This window comes from Eumetopias jubatus, unplaced genomic scaffold (genome assembly GCF_037043125.1).
Source record: "Eumetopias jubatus isolate StellerSeaLion01/CBP00866 unplaced genomic scaffold, mEumJub1_p1.0 scaffold_7, whole genome shotgun sequence".
In the NCBI taxonomy this organism is placed as follows: domain Eukaryota; kingdom Metazoa; phylum Chordata; class Mammalia; order Carnivora; family Otariidae; genus Eumetopias; species Eumetopias jubatus.
The window spans coordinates 33,055,833-33,077,726 of NW_028274813.1; the positions used below are offsets into that span (position 1 = coordinate 33,055,833).

The 21,894-nt window shown below is 37.2% G+C and overlaps 1 protein-coding gene across 3 annotated transcripts in view; it reads right to left on the bottom strand.

The window, feature by feature from the left end:
- RAD51B (RAD51 paralog B) overlaps positions 1–21,894 on the bottom strand; it is a 567,235-nt gene that overhangs the window by 533,177 nt on the left and 12,164 nt on the right. For all 3 annotated transcript variants that reach the window (XM_028122766.2, XM_028122656.2, XM_028122716.2), the window contains exon 5: positions 4,223–4,359. In XM_028122766.2, the coding sequence (XP_027978567.1) occupies positions 4,223–4,359 (137 nt within the window). The remainder of the gene's footprint in view (positions 1–4,222; positions 4,360–21,894) is intronic.

Genomic DNA, 21,894 nt, shown 5'->3' on the forward strand with positions numbered 1-21,894 from the left:
CACTATTAATTACCTACCTCACTTCTTCTTTACTATGAGAACCCCAATTTTACTCAGGCAGCAATGTTAACCAGCCCCAGGAATCTCATCATGCTTATTATAACAATCTTTTTCCCCTCCTTTCCCCACCCTCCCTGGCATATAGGGGTGGCCCACCGAGAAATCTGCAGGATAATTCCAGAGGATGAAAAGGAAATCAACAGAGGGAAAGAGACAGCTAATCTGGGAAAAACATATTTTCCTGACAAAACACATAGCTGGCCTTTTCCCTTCTCACTGACTGGATAAGATGCCTAAAAATGCACCAGCCCTAGGTCTCCCTGTCATCACTGAGCGGCAGAATCAGTGCCCGCAACCACCTACTCACTCTTCTGTGGGTATTCAGTTACTTGCAGCAGAAAGCTTTTCTACCTGATTAACTAACCTTCCCCAGTAAATCCAAATAGGGGTCAAGCAGTCCTGTAATAACACAAATGAAATGGGACCAGGCAGTACAGAGTCAGCCCCATTCTCTGACCTGCCATGACAAACTCTCCAAAAGGAGAAGAAGGTACTCCAGAAGGAGGACTGGTACTTTTGACCAGTCCTGACCTGACCCTATCACCACACCTCAGAATGCAATCTATGTGGCAGCCAGATGACCATACTCTTCAAGCCTGTGGAGAACAGTCTAGAGAAGTAAAAACAATGTAAATTTCAACCCCTATCCTCCAATGACCTTCATTAAGGCTCCTTGCAAATTATGAAACATAATTCCAGGGGCACCTGGCTGCCTCAGTCAGTAGAGCAAGCAACTCTTGATCTTGGGGTTGTGAGTTTGAGCCCCACAGTGGGTGTAGAGATGACTTAAAAATAAAATCTAAAAAGAAAAAAAGAAAAGGAAGAAACATAATTCCAATAAAGGGACTAAAATTTTTACCTCATTTCCAACTTGTCTTTGGCTTGTTAGTTGAAGGTTAGTCACTGACATTTTAAAGAGTACCTTTTCTTTTGGACAACCTGAGTGAACCAATGTCTTTATCAGTGTTAGCATCAAATATATTTCAGTGTTCAGATTTCCAGTGGTCTCATATATTTATGCTTCTGTTCTTTTTTACCATTTATTTGTTTAAGATCCAAATAAGTTCATCACATTGGAACTGACCAATACATCTTTTTTCCCCAGCTTTATTGAGATATAACTGGCATATAACATTGTTTAAGTTTAAGGTATACAATGTGATGAAAGCAATATACCTTTCAAATCTCTTTTAATCCAAAGGTTCCTCCTCCAACTCCAACTCCAACAATCATTTATTCTGTCATTTCCCAGTTTGGATTTTGCTGACTGCATCTCTCTGGTGTAGTTTAACATGTTCCTCTCTTCTCCGTATATGTTGTAAACTGGTAGTTGGATCTGAAAGCTTGATCACATTCAGGCTTGACTATTCTTCCATTAGGAAGTACCACAATGACTAGCTTTCTTTTTGTGATGCTAGTAGGCTTTATGTTTATGAACTATTTTTACTCACAACACTTCTGACACCAAATATTTGGGTTTTCCATACCAAGCAATTCTTTAATTCCCTATGGACACAAACTGGGCATCAGACACTTAACTACCAGGAGTTAGCTCAGACTCTACAGTTTAAACACTCAGAACCACAAGACTGCCCCCCGCCCGCCCACCTTGAGACACTAATCACAAGTCCTGGACCTCTGGGACTACTACTACTACTTCTGACGAAGTAAGCAACCACAAATCAGGAGTTCCCACACCCCCCTTCTCAAGTTCAATAATTTTGCTAGAATAGTGCAAAGAACTCAGGAAGGCACTTTACTTACTATTACCAAATTATTACAAAGAATAAAAGATACAGCTCAGGAAAAGATGGGGGAGGGCTACATGGCACATCACCCTCCCAGCACCTTGAGGGTGTTCACCAACCCAGAAGCTCTCCAAACCCTATCATTTAGAGATTTTTGTAGAGATCCCATTGCATAGGCATTATTGATTAAAGCACTGGCCATTGGCAATTAACCAGTTACCAGACTCTTTCCCTTCCTCAGAGGTTGGGGAGGATGGGTGGAGCTGAATTTTCCCACTTTATAATCACATGATTGGCAACCAGCTCACATCTGAAGCTATCCAGGGGCCCACCAAGAGTCATCTCAATAGCATAAATTCAGGTATGGTTGAAAGGGGTTGATTACGAATAACAAATGATGGTTCTGGCACCTCTATTAACTCAGGAAATTCCAAAGGTTTTAGAAGCTCTGCGGCCAAGAGCGCCTGGGTGGCTCAGTTGGTTAAGCAACTGCCTTCGGCTCAGGTCATGATCCTGGAGTCCCGGGATCGAGTCCCACATCGGACTCCCTGCTAAGCAGGGAGTCTGCTTCTCCCTCTGACCCTCCCCCCTCTCATGTGCTCTCTCTCTCTCTCATTCTCGCTCTCTCAAATAAATAAATAAAATCTTTAAAAAAAAAAAATAGAAGCTCTGCGGCCAAGAATCAGGACTAAGACAAAATATGGATTTCTTATTATATCACAATATTCAATGCCAAGATCCATTAGATTCTTGGGGTTTGTAATTTGGTGATATTCTATCATTCCTTCTTCATTTATTGCTGGAATACTCCTGTAAAAAGACCTATATGTTGGGGCGCCTGGGTGGCTCAGTCGTTAAGTGTCTGCCTTCAGATCAGGTCATGATCCCAGGGTCCTGGGATCAAACCCCACATTGGGCTTCCTGCTCAGCGGGCAGCCTGCTTCTCCCTCTCCCACTCCCCCTGCCTGTGTTCCCTCTTGCTGTGTCTCTCTCTCTGTCAAAAAAAAAAAAAAGACCTATTTGTTACTTTGTTACTCTGCAATACAGTTCATATAGAAAAAGAATAGATGTTTGATTTCCCTTTTTTTTAACTCATTTTCAAAATAATGAGTTGCTTCTCCAAAATTTGGAGATTTAGCTGCTTTTCATTTCTTTATATTACAGACTCAAGAATTTAAACATATTTCATAGGTTTTAATCTACTGTCATTATTATCTTATTGGTGGTCAATTTGTCTCATCTTTGGCCAGTGGGCGCCTGGTCAGGTTGACTCCTGAGTCCTAAGTAGTCTTTGATAGCTTCCTTGTCATCCATCTGATACGATGTTTCAGACTCAACTTAAAAATTTCCTGCACCAGTGCTAGAAGCAGTGATTTCCCCAAGAACCCTCATTCCTTTTAGTAGGAAATGGGATCTGGATTTCACAGTTTGAGAGTAACGCCTGTCCGTTCATTTATCAAACATTTTCTGAGCAGTTAATATGCGTCAGTCACTAGATTTGGCTTTGAAGACACAAAGATATAACACAAACTCACAAAACTGACACATCTGTGGCATATACTTAGAATAGATAATAAGCAACACAGAACAAAGCAAATAAACTCTAGGCAAAATAATCCATTTGGAACTTATCTGGTCAGGGAATACACTTTGATCTAACTAGTATCATTAGAGAGAAATAAAGAGAGACACGTGATTCATGACACAGTTAAAGACAGACTCAAAGGACTATACCTATACTACTCCTTGACTGAAAGAACAGAATTGAATCAGTCCCCAGACCTATAAGGACTCCTGCTCATGAAGGTTAATTAGAGTGGGGGGGGGAAACCAAACTTATTTTCAGGTGTACACAATTACCCAAATAACCAAATGCCTCTCATAGAATGTTAAAGGTCCCTGCCAAACTAAGGAAATCTTTCCTTTCCAAGCATAGATACACTTACTATCAATGCGTTTCTTATGTTGAATACCATACTATTACAAAGATTAAAGTGAAATACTTCTCAATCAAAATGTATTTTGAAATGTGCAACTTTTCCATTCACTAATATTTTACTTCCAACTAGAAATTAGTTACAAAGCACCTTGCCTTTTGTCTTTTTTTATTAATTTTCCCTCTTCCCCATTTCCACTTACATCCCTCCCTCTGTTTCTTAAACTTCTTTCTTCCTGACTTTCTGCAAAACACAGCTTATCCAGGAACCGCACTTAAACCAATGACAAAGCGATAGAAAAGACAAAAAGAAAACTGTTTCCTGTGTTAATCTTAAAAGGAAAATTCAATTAAAGCAGCATCTAGCATTCGGCATTCTCATAAAGAAAAGGTAAATGTTAACCTGTTTGAAAATGTTACATGCTATAAATAAGTTACAAAATTAAACATTACAATGGAAAAGAATAAAATCTCCTACCTTTCAGCACTAAATGCTGACTCTGTGTCGATGTACACAACAGCTCCTTCTAATCCTCCCAGGTTGGTGGGTAACGTGGCCAAAATGCTCATCATTATACAAAACTGAGTTTTTCCACAACCTGGTGGGCCTGTAATCTAAAAAAAAAAAAAAAAAAAAAGTATTTATATAAACATCACAAGCTACTCAAAGCAAAATCCTTTTAACAACTTGCCACTTGCACAGTCCCACTAACTTGGGTTCCTGGAGTTCCTTAATGTTCCTTAACATTCCTTAGAATATTCCTTAAACATTCTAATACATCTGTTGTAAGGAATTAACTCCCCTATGTGTCTGGTTGATACTAGTTAGATACCATCTGTGGGAAAAATGAGAGAATAGTGACTCAAATCATGCTCTGTGTTCTGTAGTTCAAATGAAAAGCTTTGGTTGAGAGAGGCTGGAGGGGGCATTTATACATTCAGAACTGGGAGTTCTGTATCTTTTCCTCATTAAGACATTTATAGAAGGAACTTGAAAATACTTAAGAGGCTTTAATAATTGGATTAGCATTTCTTATGAATTGGCCTTTTAGAACAATTTTGTACTAGTCCCCTAAAAAGCTACTTTGATCTTTATTGTGAATAGTAAAGAATTTAGGGGTGAAGAGTTCTGATGTATAAAATTTATTTTCAAATGCTTCAGGAAAAAAAGGCATGTGCACACACACACGTGTGTGTATACAGAGAAAGATTAAGCAAATGTAACAAAATTCAACAATTGTTGAATCCACGTGATGCATACTTTGAAGTGTGTTTTGAAATTTTAGTTGGTGAAAGCTATTCTGAGATTATATAATTTGAAATCAAGAGCCTAGAGATGGAAAAAAATAGGAAATTCTCAAGTCCAACTAGAAGTAGTTAATAAAAATTAATTTGAAAATGTTAAAAAAACATATCCCCTTTAAACATATGCTATTTGTCACACTGGTTGTGGCATCCAAATTTTAAGAACCAAAACACTATCCCTTTTGTAAAAATAACACTAATAATTTTAACACAATTTTTCACAAAGGAAGGGAAGGAACAAGAGGGAAGGAGGAGAGAAAAAAATCTCAGGGAGAGATGAAAAAGTCTGAGCTAAGACTGAAACAGACTATAAATATTTGAATAAACTGTCTTAGATACTTCATGAAGTAGGGAGAAATAAGAAGGGATGACCCATGAGTCTACCTCATTTATACCAGGGGTTCTCAAACTTAAGTGAGCGCTGATTGCCTGGCAAGCTTATTAACCGGCATCTCTGGTTCAGTAGGTCTGGGATGTGGCCTGAGAATTTACATTGCTAATAAATTCCCAGGTGATGATTATGCTGCTGTACACTTTTGAGAACCAGTCTTAAAATTTAGTCTAAAGCTAACCTTCATTTATCAAGGCTCAACAGTAAAAAAACAAAAGCTCACAAGTTAAAAACTATGTGCTGATTTATTTTAATCTCTAAACAGTGATTTAGACTTTCAGAATAAATTGTAGCTACTAATAACAGTTTGCCAGATCATGAGTAATCAGTGAAAAGGGGTCTCCAAAGGTTTTTGATTACAGTCTGACCAACTGAAAACAAACAAAATTTAGTATGGTCTTCCAATGTATGTATATCTATTATATACATAATATTTTACTAATACATTCTATATAATATAAAGCAATATAAAATAGTGATCAAAAAATTAAAAATAAGAATTTAAAAAGTTTCATATCTTATTTTTTTAAAGATTTTATGTATTTATTTGAGAGAGAGAGAGACAGAGAGTGCATGCACAAGCACGCATGAGCGGGGGAGGAAGTGGCTGAGGGAGCCCCATGCGAGACTCCATCCCAGGACCCCGAGATCATGACCTGAGCGAAAGGCAGACACTTAACTGACTGAGCCACCCAGGTGCCCCTCATATCTTATTAGTTGTACAGATTTTTTTTTTTAAGATTTTAGTCATTCATTTGAGACAGAGAGATACAGAGAGAGCATGAGCAGGGGGAGAGGCAGAGGGAGAGGGAGAGGCAGAGGTAGAAGAAGAAGCAGACTCCCTGCTGAGCCAGGAGCCCAACACGGGACTTGATCCCAGACCCCGGAGATCATGACCCGAGCCAAAGGCAGATGCTTAACTGGCTCAGCCACCCAGGTGCCCCCAGATCTTTTTTTTTTTTTTTTCAATTTATTTACTTGAGAGAGAGCCTGAGCCAGGGCAAGGGAGAGGGGTGGAGGGAGAGAGAGAATCTCAAGCAGATTCCCCACCAAGCAGGGAGCCCAAAGCAGGGCTCAATCCCACCACCCTGAGATCATGACCTGAGCCAAAATCAAGAGTCAGACGCTTAACAATCTGAACCACCCAGGTGCCTCCAGATCTTTTCATTCTTATAAAAACTTAACACTTTTAGTGAAGCAATGATAATAATGATAATAACAAATGAAATTATATTATTATTTAAGTATTTTGTCATTCAGTGATTGAAATGTCAGGTCCTAAGTTCCATGTATTTACATGCAATGGCTGTGTAGTTGAGAAAGGGATAATTGCAAAAATGTAAGAACTGAATTTTTAAAATACATCACTCATACTTACTATGTTCGTTTTTCAATAACTTTCATCAATTAGCAAAAGTTTGTGTTGAACTTTGGCTAATAAATTTCCATCTTTCCTCATGTCAATCAGTTGTTCTTACAACATAATCAAAAGATATAGCATTTTAAATTTTTAACAATTGGTTTAAAAATAAAAACTATTTGGAAGATTTTTCAACTGTATAGCAAATATTGTTACAAGGTTTTTAAAGTGTGCAGAAAACAAAGTTTTCACAAAACAACATCTTTGACAACAAAAATAACATTATAAAAGAAACATTTCCAAGCAATGTTTTTTTTTTAAAGATTTATTTATTTATTTGACAGAGAGAGACAGCGAGAGAGGGAACACAAGCAGGGAGAATGGGAGAGGAAGAAGCAGGCTTCCAGCAGAGCAGGGAGCCCAATGCTGCCGGGCTCGATCCCAGGACCCCGCGTTCATGACCTGAGCTGAAGGCAGATGCTTAACAACTGAGCCACCCAGGCGCCCCCAAACAAAGATTTTAAAAACACTCTGTATTTTAATCTGTCTTTAAAAAGGCACTGACTTTCTCACTCATTGTTAAAACATCACCTTTACTTTAAAGGGATGTTGTCAGAGTATACCACTGATTTGGGTGGTTGGTTAATTTTTAATCTGCTATGAAGCATATTACATAGCCACTTGTCATATAACAAAGGTCAGCAAGTTTGACATATCTTTTCATTTAAAAACATGTTTCACCCATCTTTAATAGGTAGAATTCAACAGCTCTTTTACAATCTTTGCTGTGAGATCACCAAAGAAGCCCTTTGGGATTCAAATGATTTTCATGGTCAGTTCCCATCTCATTACAGAGTGCTACAGAGATTCCACACTTCACTAGTCAGGTTTTTATAAAAATTAACAACACTGATACCATCCTGAAGCACTCTCCACACATCTGACATCAACTTCTGTGTTGCTACAGATTGCCTAAGGATGATGCAACAGAAAAGTTCAAAGAATCTCACAGAGAACGTCCATCCATATACCTACCATTTACTTACCATTTTTACCATTACTATGACTAGACTAGACTAATCTATCCAACAACCCATCCCTCTATCCATTCATCAATCTAGCTCAGGTTTTGTTTTGTTTTGCTTTTTAAAGATTTTATTTTTACGTAATCTCCATACCCAATATGGGGCTCAAACTTACAGCCTTGAGATCAAGAGTGGCACACTACACCCACTGAGCGAGCCTCAGTCTCAGGGTTTTCTTAATGCATTTTAAAGTAAGCCAGAGACATCAATATGCTTTCCCTTAACAATTCAGCATGTATATCATTAATATGAGTTTAATATGTATGGTTCTTTTCTTTTTAAGGTAAACTTTACATACAGTAAAATGCTGATGAGTTCCAACAAATGTATACATACACACGATCTAAACCCCTATGAGTCAGAACATTACCATTACCGCAGGAAATTCCCTCATAAACATTGTTTTATGTTCAAGAAATTATTTATATTCAAGAAGTTATATAAACATTGTATTATATTCAGGAGACTTATTAGGGAGAATATATCTTCTCTGACCCATCTTTAGTTTAATGGCACACACAAAAAATTTAGTTCTTCCTGTTATTTCATTACTGAAACAAAATCTAGCTAAGATGATAATCTGGGTCATGGTAGAAACTTCTGTACTTTATTTAGCATATTTCCACACTGAATAATCTGTTTTAATTCTTAATGCTTCAAATCATCTCTAATGATTTCTATATAACTTCTGACAGTATCTGTTCACAAAAGAATCCACTTAAGTTGTTGCCATATTGTTTTCTATGTTTTATTTCATTCATTTTACTGCAACAGGAAGAATAAGTGTGTCCCTAATGTTATTAATAACGTATTACATTTGGTCTTTTACTATTGCGAAAACTCAAAAGAGGCTTTTAAATATCTATCATTAATTTTAGTGATATTTTTCTAGATATTGAATTATGTATTACATAACTTTAAATGTCACTAAAAACTTATGGAAGTTTGTCTTCCTATCCCATGTTTTTTTTTTTTAAGATTTTATTTATTTATTTGAGAAAAAGAGGTAGAGCAAGCGAGAGAGAGAACGCATGCAAGTAGGGGCAGGAGCAGAGGGAGAGGGACAAGCAGACTCCATGCTGAGCGCATAGCCTGAAACGGAGCTTGATCCCACAACCCCAAGATCATGACCTGAGCTGAAATTAAGAGTCAGATGCTCAGCTGACTGAGCCACCCAGGCACCCCTATCCTGTGTGTTTCTTAATTATGATGGCTTCCTACTATCATTACTCAGTATTTCAAGGGACAAAAAACAGCAAAAGTTTCAATATAAAGGATAATGGATATAATTCCATATATCAGATTGTCTTTAGAATTTCAAAATTTTTTGGATGTCTTCTCAGATAGAATTAGATTGTCATTGATTTACTTCATTAGTCAGGGGAGATTCAACAGCTGACTTGTCTGTGCATGTGGTTCACTTCTAGCACATTATCAGTATGGACTCTAATATACAGTTTCTTTGCAGGAATCTTTTTGACATTTGTTTGTTTTGTGAGATTCGGTTTAGTTAAATCCAAAATCCACTTAACTAGGTATGTAGAACCACAATTCATCCCAGGATGCTGAAAATAAAGGTACAGCAAGGTGCCTCTGTCACCCTTCTGTATCATTTCCTCATGGATTATTCCTGACACATGATAGTCTGACGTACAGACCAAGTGAGAATGCCAGTGTCAATCTATATATTAAATACTCATTAAGGTTTATTTCATTTTTTAGGTTGAAATGACAATAAAAGTTCAAAATTTTTTTCCCACAACCTAAGGGACCATCTTACATATTCTGCTTTAAAAACTGCTAGTTTTAAAGAGCCCCAAACACTTTTTTATCATTATCAAAGACAGCATGGATCAAGTTAATTATCAGAAATCAGAGGAAAGGTAACTTTTGCCAGTAAAAGTTGGAAGTGGATCTAAAAAATGAAAAATGGTTAGTCTTCACTGCCTGTCTATACATACTGTCTACAGGCCAGGTTTTAAATATGTTCTAAGATTTAATGAGCTTGAACCCCTTAAATGCTTTGTGATTTTTAGTGAAAAGGTAAAACAAGCCCCTGTTTTAATTGAAATGACATATGAAAACATTCATTCAGTAACATATCAAGTCCCATGAAAATGTAAGATATTCTCTTATTATTCCATCTTTAAAGAAAACACGTAAAATATCTGAAAACTTAAACAAGTATAACTGGCATTTTTTCTACTTCATTATTTTCATGTACTATTCAGTACAGTCCAGGGAAAAGTAGAACATTACGTGAATAACATTATAAGATTTCTGGGTTTGTTTGTTTTGTTTTTACTTTGCATTCGAAGTTGGATAATTACATTAATTTAAGCTATAATAACTAATTTCTAATTCTTTAGCAATCTCAGATCCTCTTCATATATTTTTCACTCTCTTCCTAGACTCAAAAAAATTTATGCTGTATGCAATTCTGATGGGCTGACTGGAGTTAAATTTCATTATTTTTTCAGGTTTACTTAGTGGGTTAAAACATTTCAACATTAATAATTTTTAGCTTCAGATAGTTTAGCTCTGAATTCTACCAGCCAAACCACAAAGTTTCAAGTTGTGTTCAATTCCCAGGTTCAGCTCCAATGGTGGTTAGAAAGAGAGAACATGCCAAACCAGAATAGTCTCAGTTAGTTGCTTCTTGGAAACTCAGAGTGAATACAACATTTACTACACACAGAAGACACCAGTAAAATATAATCAGCTTTATATAGTTTAGATTCTGGGCTTCAACCCTGCCTGAGAAATAAAAGAACTGAAAGAAAATAACCAGTGGTGAAGATCACTCAAATATCAACAAGGAAGCAAATATTAATAATTAGTTCAAAGGAGAAAGAATTATTCCCAAGAAAAGAAAGTCTAATTGTACTAAATTAAAAATGAAGCCTCGTCATTTTAATCTTTAGAGAGACTTAATGGTTGAGATGAATGTGAAACCTGGACCTGTTAGGACCTAAAACCAAGTTAACTCTCCTCTCATTCAAGATGGGGGCAACAGGATGGTCCATCTGCCAAACCAATACTTCCCCCAAGAAAATGTAAGGACTGCCTGGTTCTGATCTAAGAGCTCTGGAAACTCTGTATCATTTTTTTTTAAGATTTTATTTATTTATTTATTTGAGAGAGAGAGAGAGAGCACATGAGAGGGGAGAGAGGCAGAGGGAGAAGCAGACTCCCCACTGAGCAGGGAGCCCGATGCGGGACTCGATCCCAGGACTCCAGGATCATGACCTGAGCCGAAGGCAGTCGCTTAACCAACTGAGCCACCCAGGCGCCCTGTATCATTTTTTTTTTTTAATGACACTCTTCACCCATCATTTGTCTCCATTTGCTCTACAACTATGCAGAAATATGATTAGGCCTTCAGACCTACAGAATTCATTTGAAAAATAACTAATTCTCAAAATCCTAACACAAACAAACAAAATCACAATCTCAGAAAGGCCAGGTACCACTTTGCCTTGTGAAAAAAACCTTGGATCTTAAATTATGTTACATCAACATGTGGAAGATTTTATTTCATATTAACAACTGCTGTCTTTCAAGTACATGGGAAGGGACGAAAAAAGAGAAGGAAGGGGAACAGAGCAGAAAAACACAGGAGGACATGGAAATGACAAGTACCCCAAGCTTCACAGTTAAAAAAACATCAAACAGTATCAAGGGACATAATCATGCATTTAACCATCATAGAACATGTGCCATATAAAAGATTCTATGAAATCTTTACGGAGAGAGATGTTTATTTCTAAATCAGGAAGTGAGTGAAGAATTAGGAACAATGATCCAATCAACCACATCTGCTAAACTCCTGTATTAGGACAGAGGCCTGGTTATCTTGCCTTTCAAAACACTGGGCAGGATAAACAAACCACATCAGCGGAATAGGGTCAAGGAAAGCCGATTAGAAATTTCTCCCTAGTACTCCTACTGCTGTTGTTACACATGGAGTGCGCCTTAACCTGACTAGATTTCGAAGGAGATGAGACCCATCGTGGCCGACCTGCACACCCATGAGCAAGAAAAATAAATGTTTGCCGCTGTTTTAAGCAGTGTAAGCAGCCAAAATTGATTAATCAAGCATTTATGTCTTGTACTTCACTGTTTACGCATGTCTATCACACGCCTGGCCCTTGTAGGCATTTAAGTTTACAACCCTGCCTTATTAGCTCCTGTGATCTTGCAGGCCACAGCTAACCTTGCCAATAAGAAAGAAAAAGAACTGTATATTTAACTGTTCTGAGGAAAGATTAGGATGCCAAAATAGGAGTCTGGCATTCTGCTCCCATCGTTTGGGGATAGTAGAATAGTCACTTCCAAAGCAAAACTGATCCACTCAAGGAGGACACCTGGCCGCCTTAAATCATGAACAAAGCATGGAAATGAGTCAGGAAATACAAATAATATAAAAATGTGCTACATCCTTTCTTAGTATTTAGAGCAAGGATCTGGGTATAATCATCCCTCTTAGATGTTATAAAGATTTGGCAGTGCTTCATAGGTTTACTCTTCCAGAGGTACTCTTGAACAAAGATATGCAGATCTTATATCCTTTTTTGTTGAGATGAGTTTGGACCAGTACTCTAGTCCAGTAACCTCAGGATTACAATATGAAAACACTTTTTTTGGCAATCCCTTTAAATACAACCTTAATTTTACCGAATCACATTAGCATCTTTATTTTACATTCTCAGCAGGGTGATCTTGACCCCAAGGGTGAAACCTGGTTTTGATAGGGGAGGGGGGAGGTTTTACTCTTTTTCTATCTAAAACACAGATATACAGACCATACATAAACAGGTATACAGTGTATCTGTGGTATTAAAATCTCATGGGGAGGACTTTATTAGAAAAAAAAAATGTCTAAAAAGCTCCTAAGGGGAGAAAATGAAAACAGGATTGAGAAACACTGATTTAATCTACATGATCCCCTATGAGAAAGCTACCATGTGGTTTGACCTCCACATAATGTAAACTTTTAAACTTTAAATTTCAAACGTATCTTTACTACCAATCATCAGTAATAACAGATGCAGAAATTATCTGCTTAGATATTCCTCAAGTATGGAATTTGACGTTCTCAGGGAATGGGACAAAGTCCTGTAGTTCAATCTCATCTGTGATTCTGCAGAGGCAGTTTCTCTTTGATTTTCTCCTCTGCTACTTCTGTTTCGGCACAACTGCTTCTCTAGTTCCACTTTTGATCTTGGTGCTGTAACTGCATCTACACAGATTCAGTGACGTTCACATCAATCAAAACCGGGGAATCAGGAAAGAGCAGCTATAAAAATGCCAGCAGAATGTTTCCAGACTCATTCTTACTCCCTCCGTTGTCTCCAGGCTCATCTAAGTTTATTCTACCAGTTGCCTTACCTATCTCTCACCACTTCTAACTTCTATCTGATATCTGGAACTCCAGGTTTGACCTTTTAACCAGAAACAAAGATCAGGCAATGCAATTAATTAGACACCTGCATTGATACCATATTAGTTCTCTATCACTCTGTAATAAATTACCACAGACTTACCAGCCTAAAACAACATCCGTTTCTTATCTGACACTTCTGTAGGCTAGCAGTCAGTCTGGATGGGCTTGACAGGGCTCTCTGCTCAGTCTCACAGGGCCAAAATCAAGGTGCCGGCTGAGCAAAATCCACTACTCCGCAGCCACGGGTCTGAGCTCCCTGTGTCCTTGCTGGCTGTCATCCGAGGACTGCTCACTGCTTCTAGAGGCCACCTACCTACATTCCTTCTCACAGTCTTTCTGATTTCTACTTCTCTAGCCAGAGAAAGCTCAGTTTCCAAGGGCCACTGGAAGTAGATCAGGATAATCTCCCTCTCTTAAAGTCGATTGTGCCATAGAACATACCATAATAATGGGAATGAACTTTATCATATCCACAGGTTCCAGGGGTTATGGCAGAGCATCTCCGGGAGGCCATTTTAGAATTCTGTCTACCACAGCCTCCGAGAATGGATAGGTAATAATATCAAGTTTTTTAAGACTTACACACATACACACACAGACATATATGCATGCATACATATATAAACATACATCTATAGTGACAGCCAGGCTCTAAGAAGGACCCAGTGATCTCACTCTGGTATTCACACCCTTCTGTAGTCCCCTCCCACACTGTAACAGGTATGTCTGTGTAATAGAATACAGCAGAAGGAATGCTACGTAACTTCCAAAGCTAGGCCATAAAAAACAATGCTATTTCTACTTTGTTCCCTAAGATCATTTACTCTAGGGAAAGTCAACTGCCATGTCAGGAAGACAGGCAAGCAGTCCTGTGGAGAGGTCCAGGTGGGCAGTAACTGAGCCTTCCTGCCAACAAGAGCCAGGACCAACTTCCCACCCACATGAGTGAGCCATCTTGGAAGCATCCCGGCCAGCTCCAGTAAGGTTTTCAGATGACTGCAGCCTCATCAATACCTTGACTGTAATCTCATGAGAGACCATAACCAGAAAACCAGCTAAGATGATCCTGAATTCCTGACTCACAGAAACTGTGAGATAATAAATCTTTCTTGCTGTTTTTAGCCACTAAACTTTGGAATGATTTGTTAAACAGCAGTATATAACAAATCTATAAATATGCAACTACAGATATACAGATATTAGAGATATTTAAGAAAAAAACTCCTAAAATGAAAGAATCACTGAAGTTCATTAATAAAAGATCAATTAAGTAGAAAACTCATATTTCTTAAATGTACCATTTTGATAATTTTTAGTGGCATACAAATGAAAATGAATATTATACCTTAGAATAGCAATCTTTAAAAATTACTAAAGTTTGGCTTATTTCAAGATCCAAGGAGAGAATATGAGAGAGAGAGCAATAAACAAAGCATTACAGTAAACAAGCACTATAAAGTATTTAAATACAAAATCATTCTCTCCACTAATATTTATTAAGTACCTTCTACATATGCTAATACTATGAATCTAACAATAAAAATAAAAAGACATAATCCCTGCTCACTTGGAATTTATTCTCCAATGAGGAAGACATGCACTAATTAATCCTACGAACACTACAACTTTAACAGTGACAAGTGCTACATAGAAGAACCATAGTACATGGTTCAGTTCTCTAGAAACATATGACAATTCTAAATATGTTAAGTTAAAACACAATAAAATAGGCTCAAAATACATTAAGTAAAAAATAATAGAACTACAAGTAAATGTGTCAATTCAACATTTTATTTTTTTTTAAAGATTTTATTTTATTTATTTATTTGAGAGAGAGAGAGTGAATGAGAGACAGAGAGCACGAGAGGGAAGAGAGTCAGAGGGAGAAGCAGAACCCCTGCTGAGCAGGGAGCCCGATGTGGGACTCGATCCCGGGACTCCAGGATCATGACCTGAGCCGAAGGCAGTCGCTTAACCAACTGAGCCACCCAGGCGCCCCAATTCAAGAACATTTTAACAGCCTTCTCTAAATTACTATTAGGTCGAGCTGAGAAAAAAAAACTTGGTAAAGATGAAGAAGATTTGAACAACCCAAATAACAAGCTTAATTTAATGGTCATATGCAGAGCATTCAAATATTAGAGAATAATCATTCTTCTCAACCGCACCTGAAGCATTTATAAAAATCGATCACATATTAAACCTTAAAACAAGTTTCAGAAATTTTCAGAGAATCGGTATCACATAAAATTCTCTGACCAAACGAATTTAGGTTAACGATCTAATTTTGAAAAGATAAGTTTTTTAATTAAATAAATTAGATTTTCAAAAATTTCAAATAACTCATGAATTAGAAAAGCAATCATAATGGAAATTTTAAAATACCATTAGAACTAAATAAAGATGAAAATGCTTTATATAAAAAAATGAAGCAATGGATATTCATAGCCTACAAGCTCAGAGTTAAAAAAAAAAAGAAAAACTGAAAGTTAATGGATTAAATGTACAATAAGTTTGGGGGTGGGGGAGAATAATGGCAGAAAACATGCAATTACATAGGAGATAATAAAATAAAAGAAATAATCAGAGTAGAAGACAAAGAAAAGATAGAGACAACCAAAAAAGAACAACAAAAAGCACAGTCCTTTGAAAAGACTATAATAGGGACACCTGGGTGGCTCAGTTGGTTAAGTGTCTGCCTTCGGCTTGGTTCATGATCCCAGGGTCCTGAGTCCCACATCACACTCCTTGCTCAGTAGAGAGCCTACTTCTCCCTCTGCCTGCCACTCCCCCTGCTTGTACTCACTCTCTCTTCTCTGACAAATAAATAAATAAAATCTTTAAAAAAAAAAAGACTATAATAATATTCAAAACTCTGTCCAGACTTTTTAAAAAGAAAGGGAAAAGGAAGACAAAGTAAGTAATGTTAGGAATGAAAAGGGGAATAAAAATCACATATAGGGGGAGGTGGGGAGGGGGGACGGGTTAGCCTCTTGATGGGTAGTAAAGAGGGCACGTACTGAATGGAGCACTGGGTGTTATACCCAAACAATGAATCACAGAACACTACATCAAAAACTAATGATGTAATGTATGGTGATTAACATAACATAATAAAATAAAATTTTAAAAATCACATATAAAACCAGATTTTTTTATTTTTTTAAAACCAGATTTAAAGATAAGGAGAGTCCAGAGCGCCTGGGTGGCTCAGTTGGTTAAGCGACTGCCTTCGGCTCGGGTCATGATCCTGGAGTCCCTGAATCGAGTCCCACGTTGAGCTCCCTGCTCTGCAGGGGGTCTGCTTCTCCCTCTGACCCTCTTCCCTCTCGTGCTCCCTATCTCTCATTCTCTCTCTCTCTCTCTCTCTCAAATAAATAAATAAAATCTTAAAAAAAAAGATAAGGAGAGTCCAGTGAATAACTTTATGACAATAAATTTGAAAAATTAAAGACAATGCGCATATTCCTAAAAATATCATTCACCAAAACTACTCAGGAAGAAATAGAAAACCTGAATAGTCCTATAAATCGTAAAGGAATTGATTTGTTTTTTTAATCTTCCCACAAGGAAAATACCAAGATCAGACAATTTTTCAGACAAGTTTTATCAAATATTCAAGAAACAATTCTAATTTGTACAAACTATTATAAAATATTAAAAAATAGATATTACACAGTTCATTCTACCAATTAACTCAAAATAGATCACACAAAAATTAATTCAAAATAGATCATAAACTAAATGTAAAACCTAAAACTATAAAACTTTAGAAGAAAACATAGCAAAAACTCACTGTGTCTTTGGCTGGACAAAGAATTTGTAGAGATGACCAAAAGCACAATCTATAAAAGAAAAAAACTGATAGACTGGACTACACCAGAATTAAAAGCTCCAAAAGCTACCATGAACAAACCAATGAACAGACAAGCCACAGACTGGAAGAAAACAATTGCAAATCCTATATCTGATAAAGGACTTGTATCCAGAATGTATAAAGAATGGCTTACAACTGAGTAACAAGAAAACAACCAATTAAAAAATAGGCAAAAGATCTGAACAGATATTTCACTTAAGAAAATACACAAATGGGGGCACCTGGGTGGCTCTGACTCTCGATTTTGGCTCAGATCACGATGTCAGGGTCATGGGATGAAGCTCCACCTGGGGTTCCACTCTCAGCAGGGAGTCTGCTTGGGGATTTTATCTCCCTGTCCCTCTGCCCCTCTCCCTGCTCACGCACAGGCATTCTCTCTCTCTAAAATAAATAAATAAATCTTAAAAAAAAAAAAAGAAAATACACAAATGGCCGGTAAGCACATGAATAGGTGTTCAGTATCATTAGTCATTAGGGAAGTGCAATTAAAACTACAATGAAACTGGCAATTCCACAGCAAGCCTGGCTGTGAGAGTAGGGATGAGGTGGCCTGTGGTCCCCCCAGTGGCACAAGGGGGAGGAAAAAAACCCCTACAATGAAATACCACTATACACCCACTGGAATAGCTAAAATCAAAGAGATAAACAATACTAAATGTTAGTGAGGATGTGGAGAAACAAACCATCACACTTTGCTAGTGAGAATGTGAAATGGTACAGCTATTTTGGAAAGCAGTCTGGCAGTTTCTTAGAAATTTCAACATACAGCTATCATATGATCTAGCCACTCACTCCTAGTAATCTACCCAAGAGAAACAAAAACCTATGTCCATACAAAGACATATCCGTGAATGTTCATAGCAGCATCATTCCTAATAGATGAAAAATGGAAACAATCTAAGTGTCCATCAACTGATGAGTGGATAAACAAAATGTGCTACAGCCATACAATGGAATACAAATCAACAATTAAAAGGAACAAACTAGGGGCACCTGGGGGCTCAGTCATCAAGCGTCTGCCTTTGGCTCAGGTCATGATCCCAGGGTCCTGGGATCGAGTCCCACATCAGGCTCCCTGCTCAGCAGGAAGCCTGCTTCTCCCTCTCCTACTCCCCCTACTTGTGTTCCTGCTCTCGCTGTCTCTCTCTCTCTGTCAAATAAATAAATTTTAAAAATCTTTTAAAAAAATAAAATAAAATAAAAGGAACAAACTACTAATACATACTACAACATGGATGAACCTTAAAAACGTCACACTATGTGAAAGAAACCAAAGACAAAAGACTACATTTTAATATGATTCCACTTATATGAAATGTTTAGAAAAGGCAAATATATAGAGACAGAAAAATAGATCAGTGGGTACCCAAGGCTGAGGATGGAAGCAGGGATTACCTATAAATATGCATGAGGGAAATTTTTAAGGTGATGGAAATGTTCTAAAATTAGATTGCGGTGATGACTTACTAGAAAATTACCAAATGTTGAATTATGCAATTAATAATGGTTGAGTTTTTATAGCATTTAAATTGTACCTTAATAAAACTGCTTTTAAAATAACCAAATGATGGGCGCCTGGGTGGCTCAGTCGTTAAGCGTTTGCCTTTGGCTCAGGTCATGATCCCAGGGTCCTGGGATCGAGCCCCACATCGGGCTCCCTGCTCCGCGGGAAGCCTCCTTCTCCCTTTCCCACTCCCCCTGCTTGTGTTCTCTCTCACGCTGTGTATCTCTCTGTCAAATAAATAAATAAAATCTTTAAAAAAATAATAATAACCAAATGATTTATGAAAAGATATTCAAACTCATTAGTAATCAGGAAAATGAAAACTAAGATCATAGATGCCAAAGATGGGCGTAAGTTAAGAAATTTGATAATACCAAGGCATGAAGATATAGAGCAAGAAGAATTCCTGCACACCACTGGTAGGAATTTAAACAGGCACAACCACTCCGGAAAACAATTTGTCCTGATTCTGCAAAGTTACATTCTGTACATATCCTATAACCAGGAAATCACTCCAAGGTAGATACCCTAGACAGGGGCCAGATAGTAAATATTTTAGGCTCTACAGACCATGAGATCTTTGCCACAACTAACTCGACTCTGCCTTCTATCATATAAACATCAGCAAACAAAACATAAACAAATTAGCATAGTTGTATTATAATAAAACTTTATTTACAAAAACAGACATCAAGCTAGATTTGATCATTGGGCAGTAGTTTTGCCAATCCCTGCCCTAGAGAAATACTTATACATGTGATGCAGGGGACATGTACAACAATTTTCATAGGACTTGTTTATATTAGCAGCAAACTAGAAACAACCCAAAAGTTCACTCACAGGAAAAAAAGCTAAATAAATTGTGGCATATTTTCAAAATGGAATATGATACATCAGTAAAAGGGAATTATACTCCTGCTACCTGAAACAACATGGATAAATCTTAGAAAACACTATTAGGTAAAAAAAGCAATTCATAGAAGAGATATGATTTAATCACAGAAATGATTTAATAGAGCTCAAAATTAAGCAAAACTAAATAAAATGTTGTTATAGCTCCTATTTAAGTACATAGATGGTAAAAGAAAACTATACGGAAAAAAATTATAGGAATGGTAAAAATTCAGGAATACACATACACATCTCAATAGAAGGCCAAAGATAGGATCAGGGAGAAGACCATTAGTTTCAATGGTTTTGGTATTGTTCTGGTTCTTACTAAGTCATAGGGTCAAAAGACTTCATAAATTACACATGCAGGATATATTTAATCTTATACATATATATAAAATATACATTAAAATTTTGTTATTAAAAGGTAAACAGAAATACTCCCTATACTCAGCTGAAAAAAATCCCAAAATAACTGAAGAGGCTACCTGTAACTAAAACAGAAAGTAAAGAACTGGCCACTAATAAGCAGTCAAAGTATTCATGCTCCAAGTCAGCCAAGAGAGATTATGACAAAATACCAATATGGCTTGTAACTACCACTTGGATTCAGAAAGAATTGACAAATGCCAAGTGAAAAAGTATTAAAAATTATTCTAAAACTTAGAAAATAAAAAAGTAGGTGTTGGTTAATCTTAAGTTCAATATTTGCTATTTAAATAACTTTATAAGTATGGAACACCGCTGTTATAAACTCATTTGAAGAGGTCCAGCTAGAGTGCAAAAAGATTACATACAATAGGATTCTGGCACCATCTGGTGGCAGTACCCTGCAACAGCAGGGTTTTTTTGTTTTCTTTAAAGAGTCTCTCGCTCATTTATCAACTATCTAATAGGCATCCTCCAAGCATAGTACACACACATTTTTAAATCTTTCTTAGAAGACAGGGCATAAAATAAGGTATAGTATCTAAAACAGAATGCCCATCTTCAAGAAAAAAAATCTACACCTGAATTTATGACTATCAGAATGTCCGAGTCTGCTCTTGCTTAGAAGTTTGCTTAAAGTATCTATGCTCCTAGAACTCTCAAGCAAGAAGTTCCTCAGGAGTATCCTGGTTAAGTCCATGAGTCACACTGGACCAGTAAGCACGCCAATGCAGCTTGCAAGGAAAAGAACTGTGGTGGTTTTTAAATATCTTCAATCTCACTATGGAAAATATAGAGGTTCCTCAAAAAATTAAAAATAGATCTATATACAACTCAGAAATTCCTCTTCTGGATATATACCCAAAGGAAATAAAAACAATTTCATCAAGATATCTGCACTCCAATGTTTATCATAGTAGTATTCTCAATAGCCAAGATATGGAAACAACCTAAATGCCCAACACAGATGAATGGATTTAAAAATGCGGCATATATACACAATGGAATATTACTCAGCCATGAGGAGGGAAGATAACCTCTCATTAGCAACAACATGAATGGACCCTGAGTACATTATACTAAGCAAGATAAGTCAGACAAAGAAATGTACTGTACGATATCAGTTATATGTGGAATCTAAAAAAGTTAAACCTGTAAAAAAAAAACAGAGTAAAATGGTGGTTAAAAGGGGGTGGGGTGGGGAGATAAGAGTGCTGGTGTTTGGGGCACCTGGGTGGCTCAGTTGTTGTGTCCAACTCTTGATTTCAGCTCAGGTCATGATCTCAGGGTCTTGAGATTGAGCCCTGCACCAGGCTCCATGCTCGGCAGGAGATTCTTTCCCACTGCCCCTCATCCCCTTCCCCGCTCACCTGTGCCCTCTATCTCTCTCTCTCTAAAATAAATAAATCTTTAAAAAAAAAAAAGTGATGGTGTTTAACAGTACAAACTTGTAATGAAAAGTAAATAAGCAATAGCGATCTAATGCAGTCTAATGAATACAGACAATAATATTGTACTATAATTGTGTAATGTGATAAATATTGATATATCAGCAATCATATTACAATATAGCAATGCATTAAAGTAACATAATGAAAACCTTAACCTTACATAATATTACATGTCCAATTTATTCAGTTAAAAAAAATGTCCTTGGGGCACCTGGGTGGCTCAGTCAGTTAAGTGTCCAACTCTTGATTTTTGGCTCAGGCATGATCTCAGGGCTGTGAGATCAAGCCCCACATGGAGCCTGCTTGAGATTCTCTCTCTCCCTCTGCCCCTCCCCTCTTCCCCTCTCTGAAAGAAAGAAAATGTCCTTGAATTCTTGACACTTCTTTCAAAAAGTAGACCCAATTTTGCCT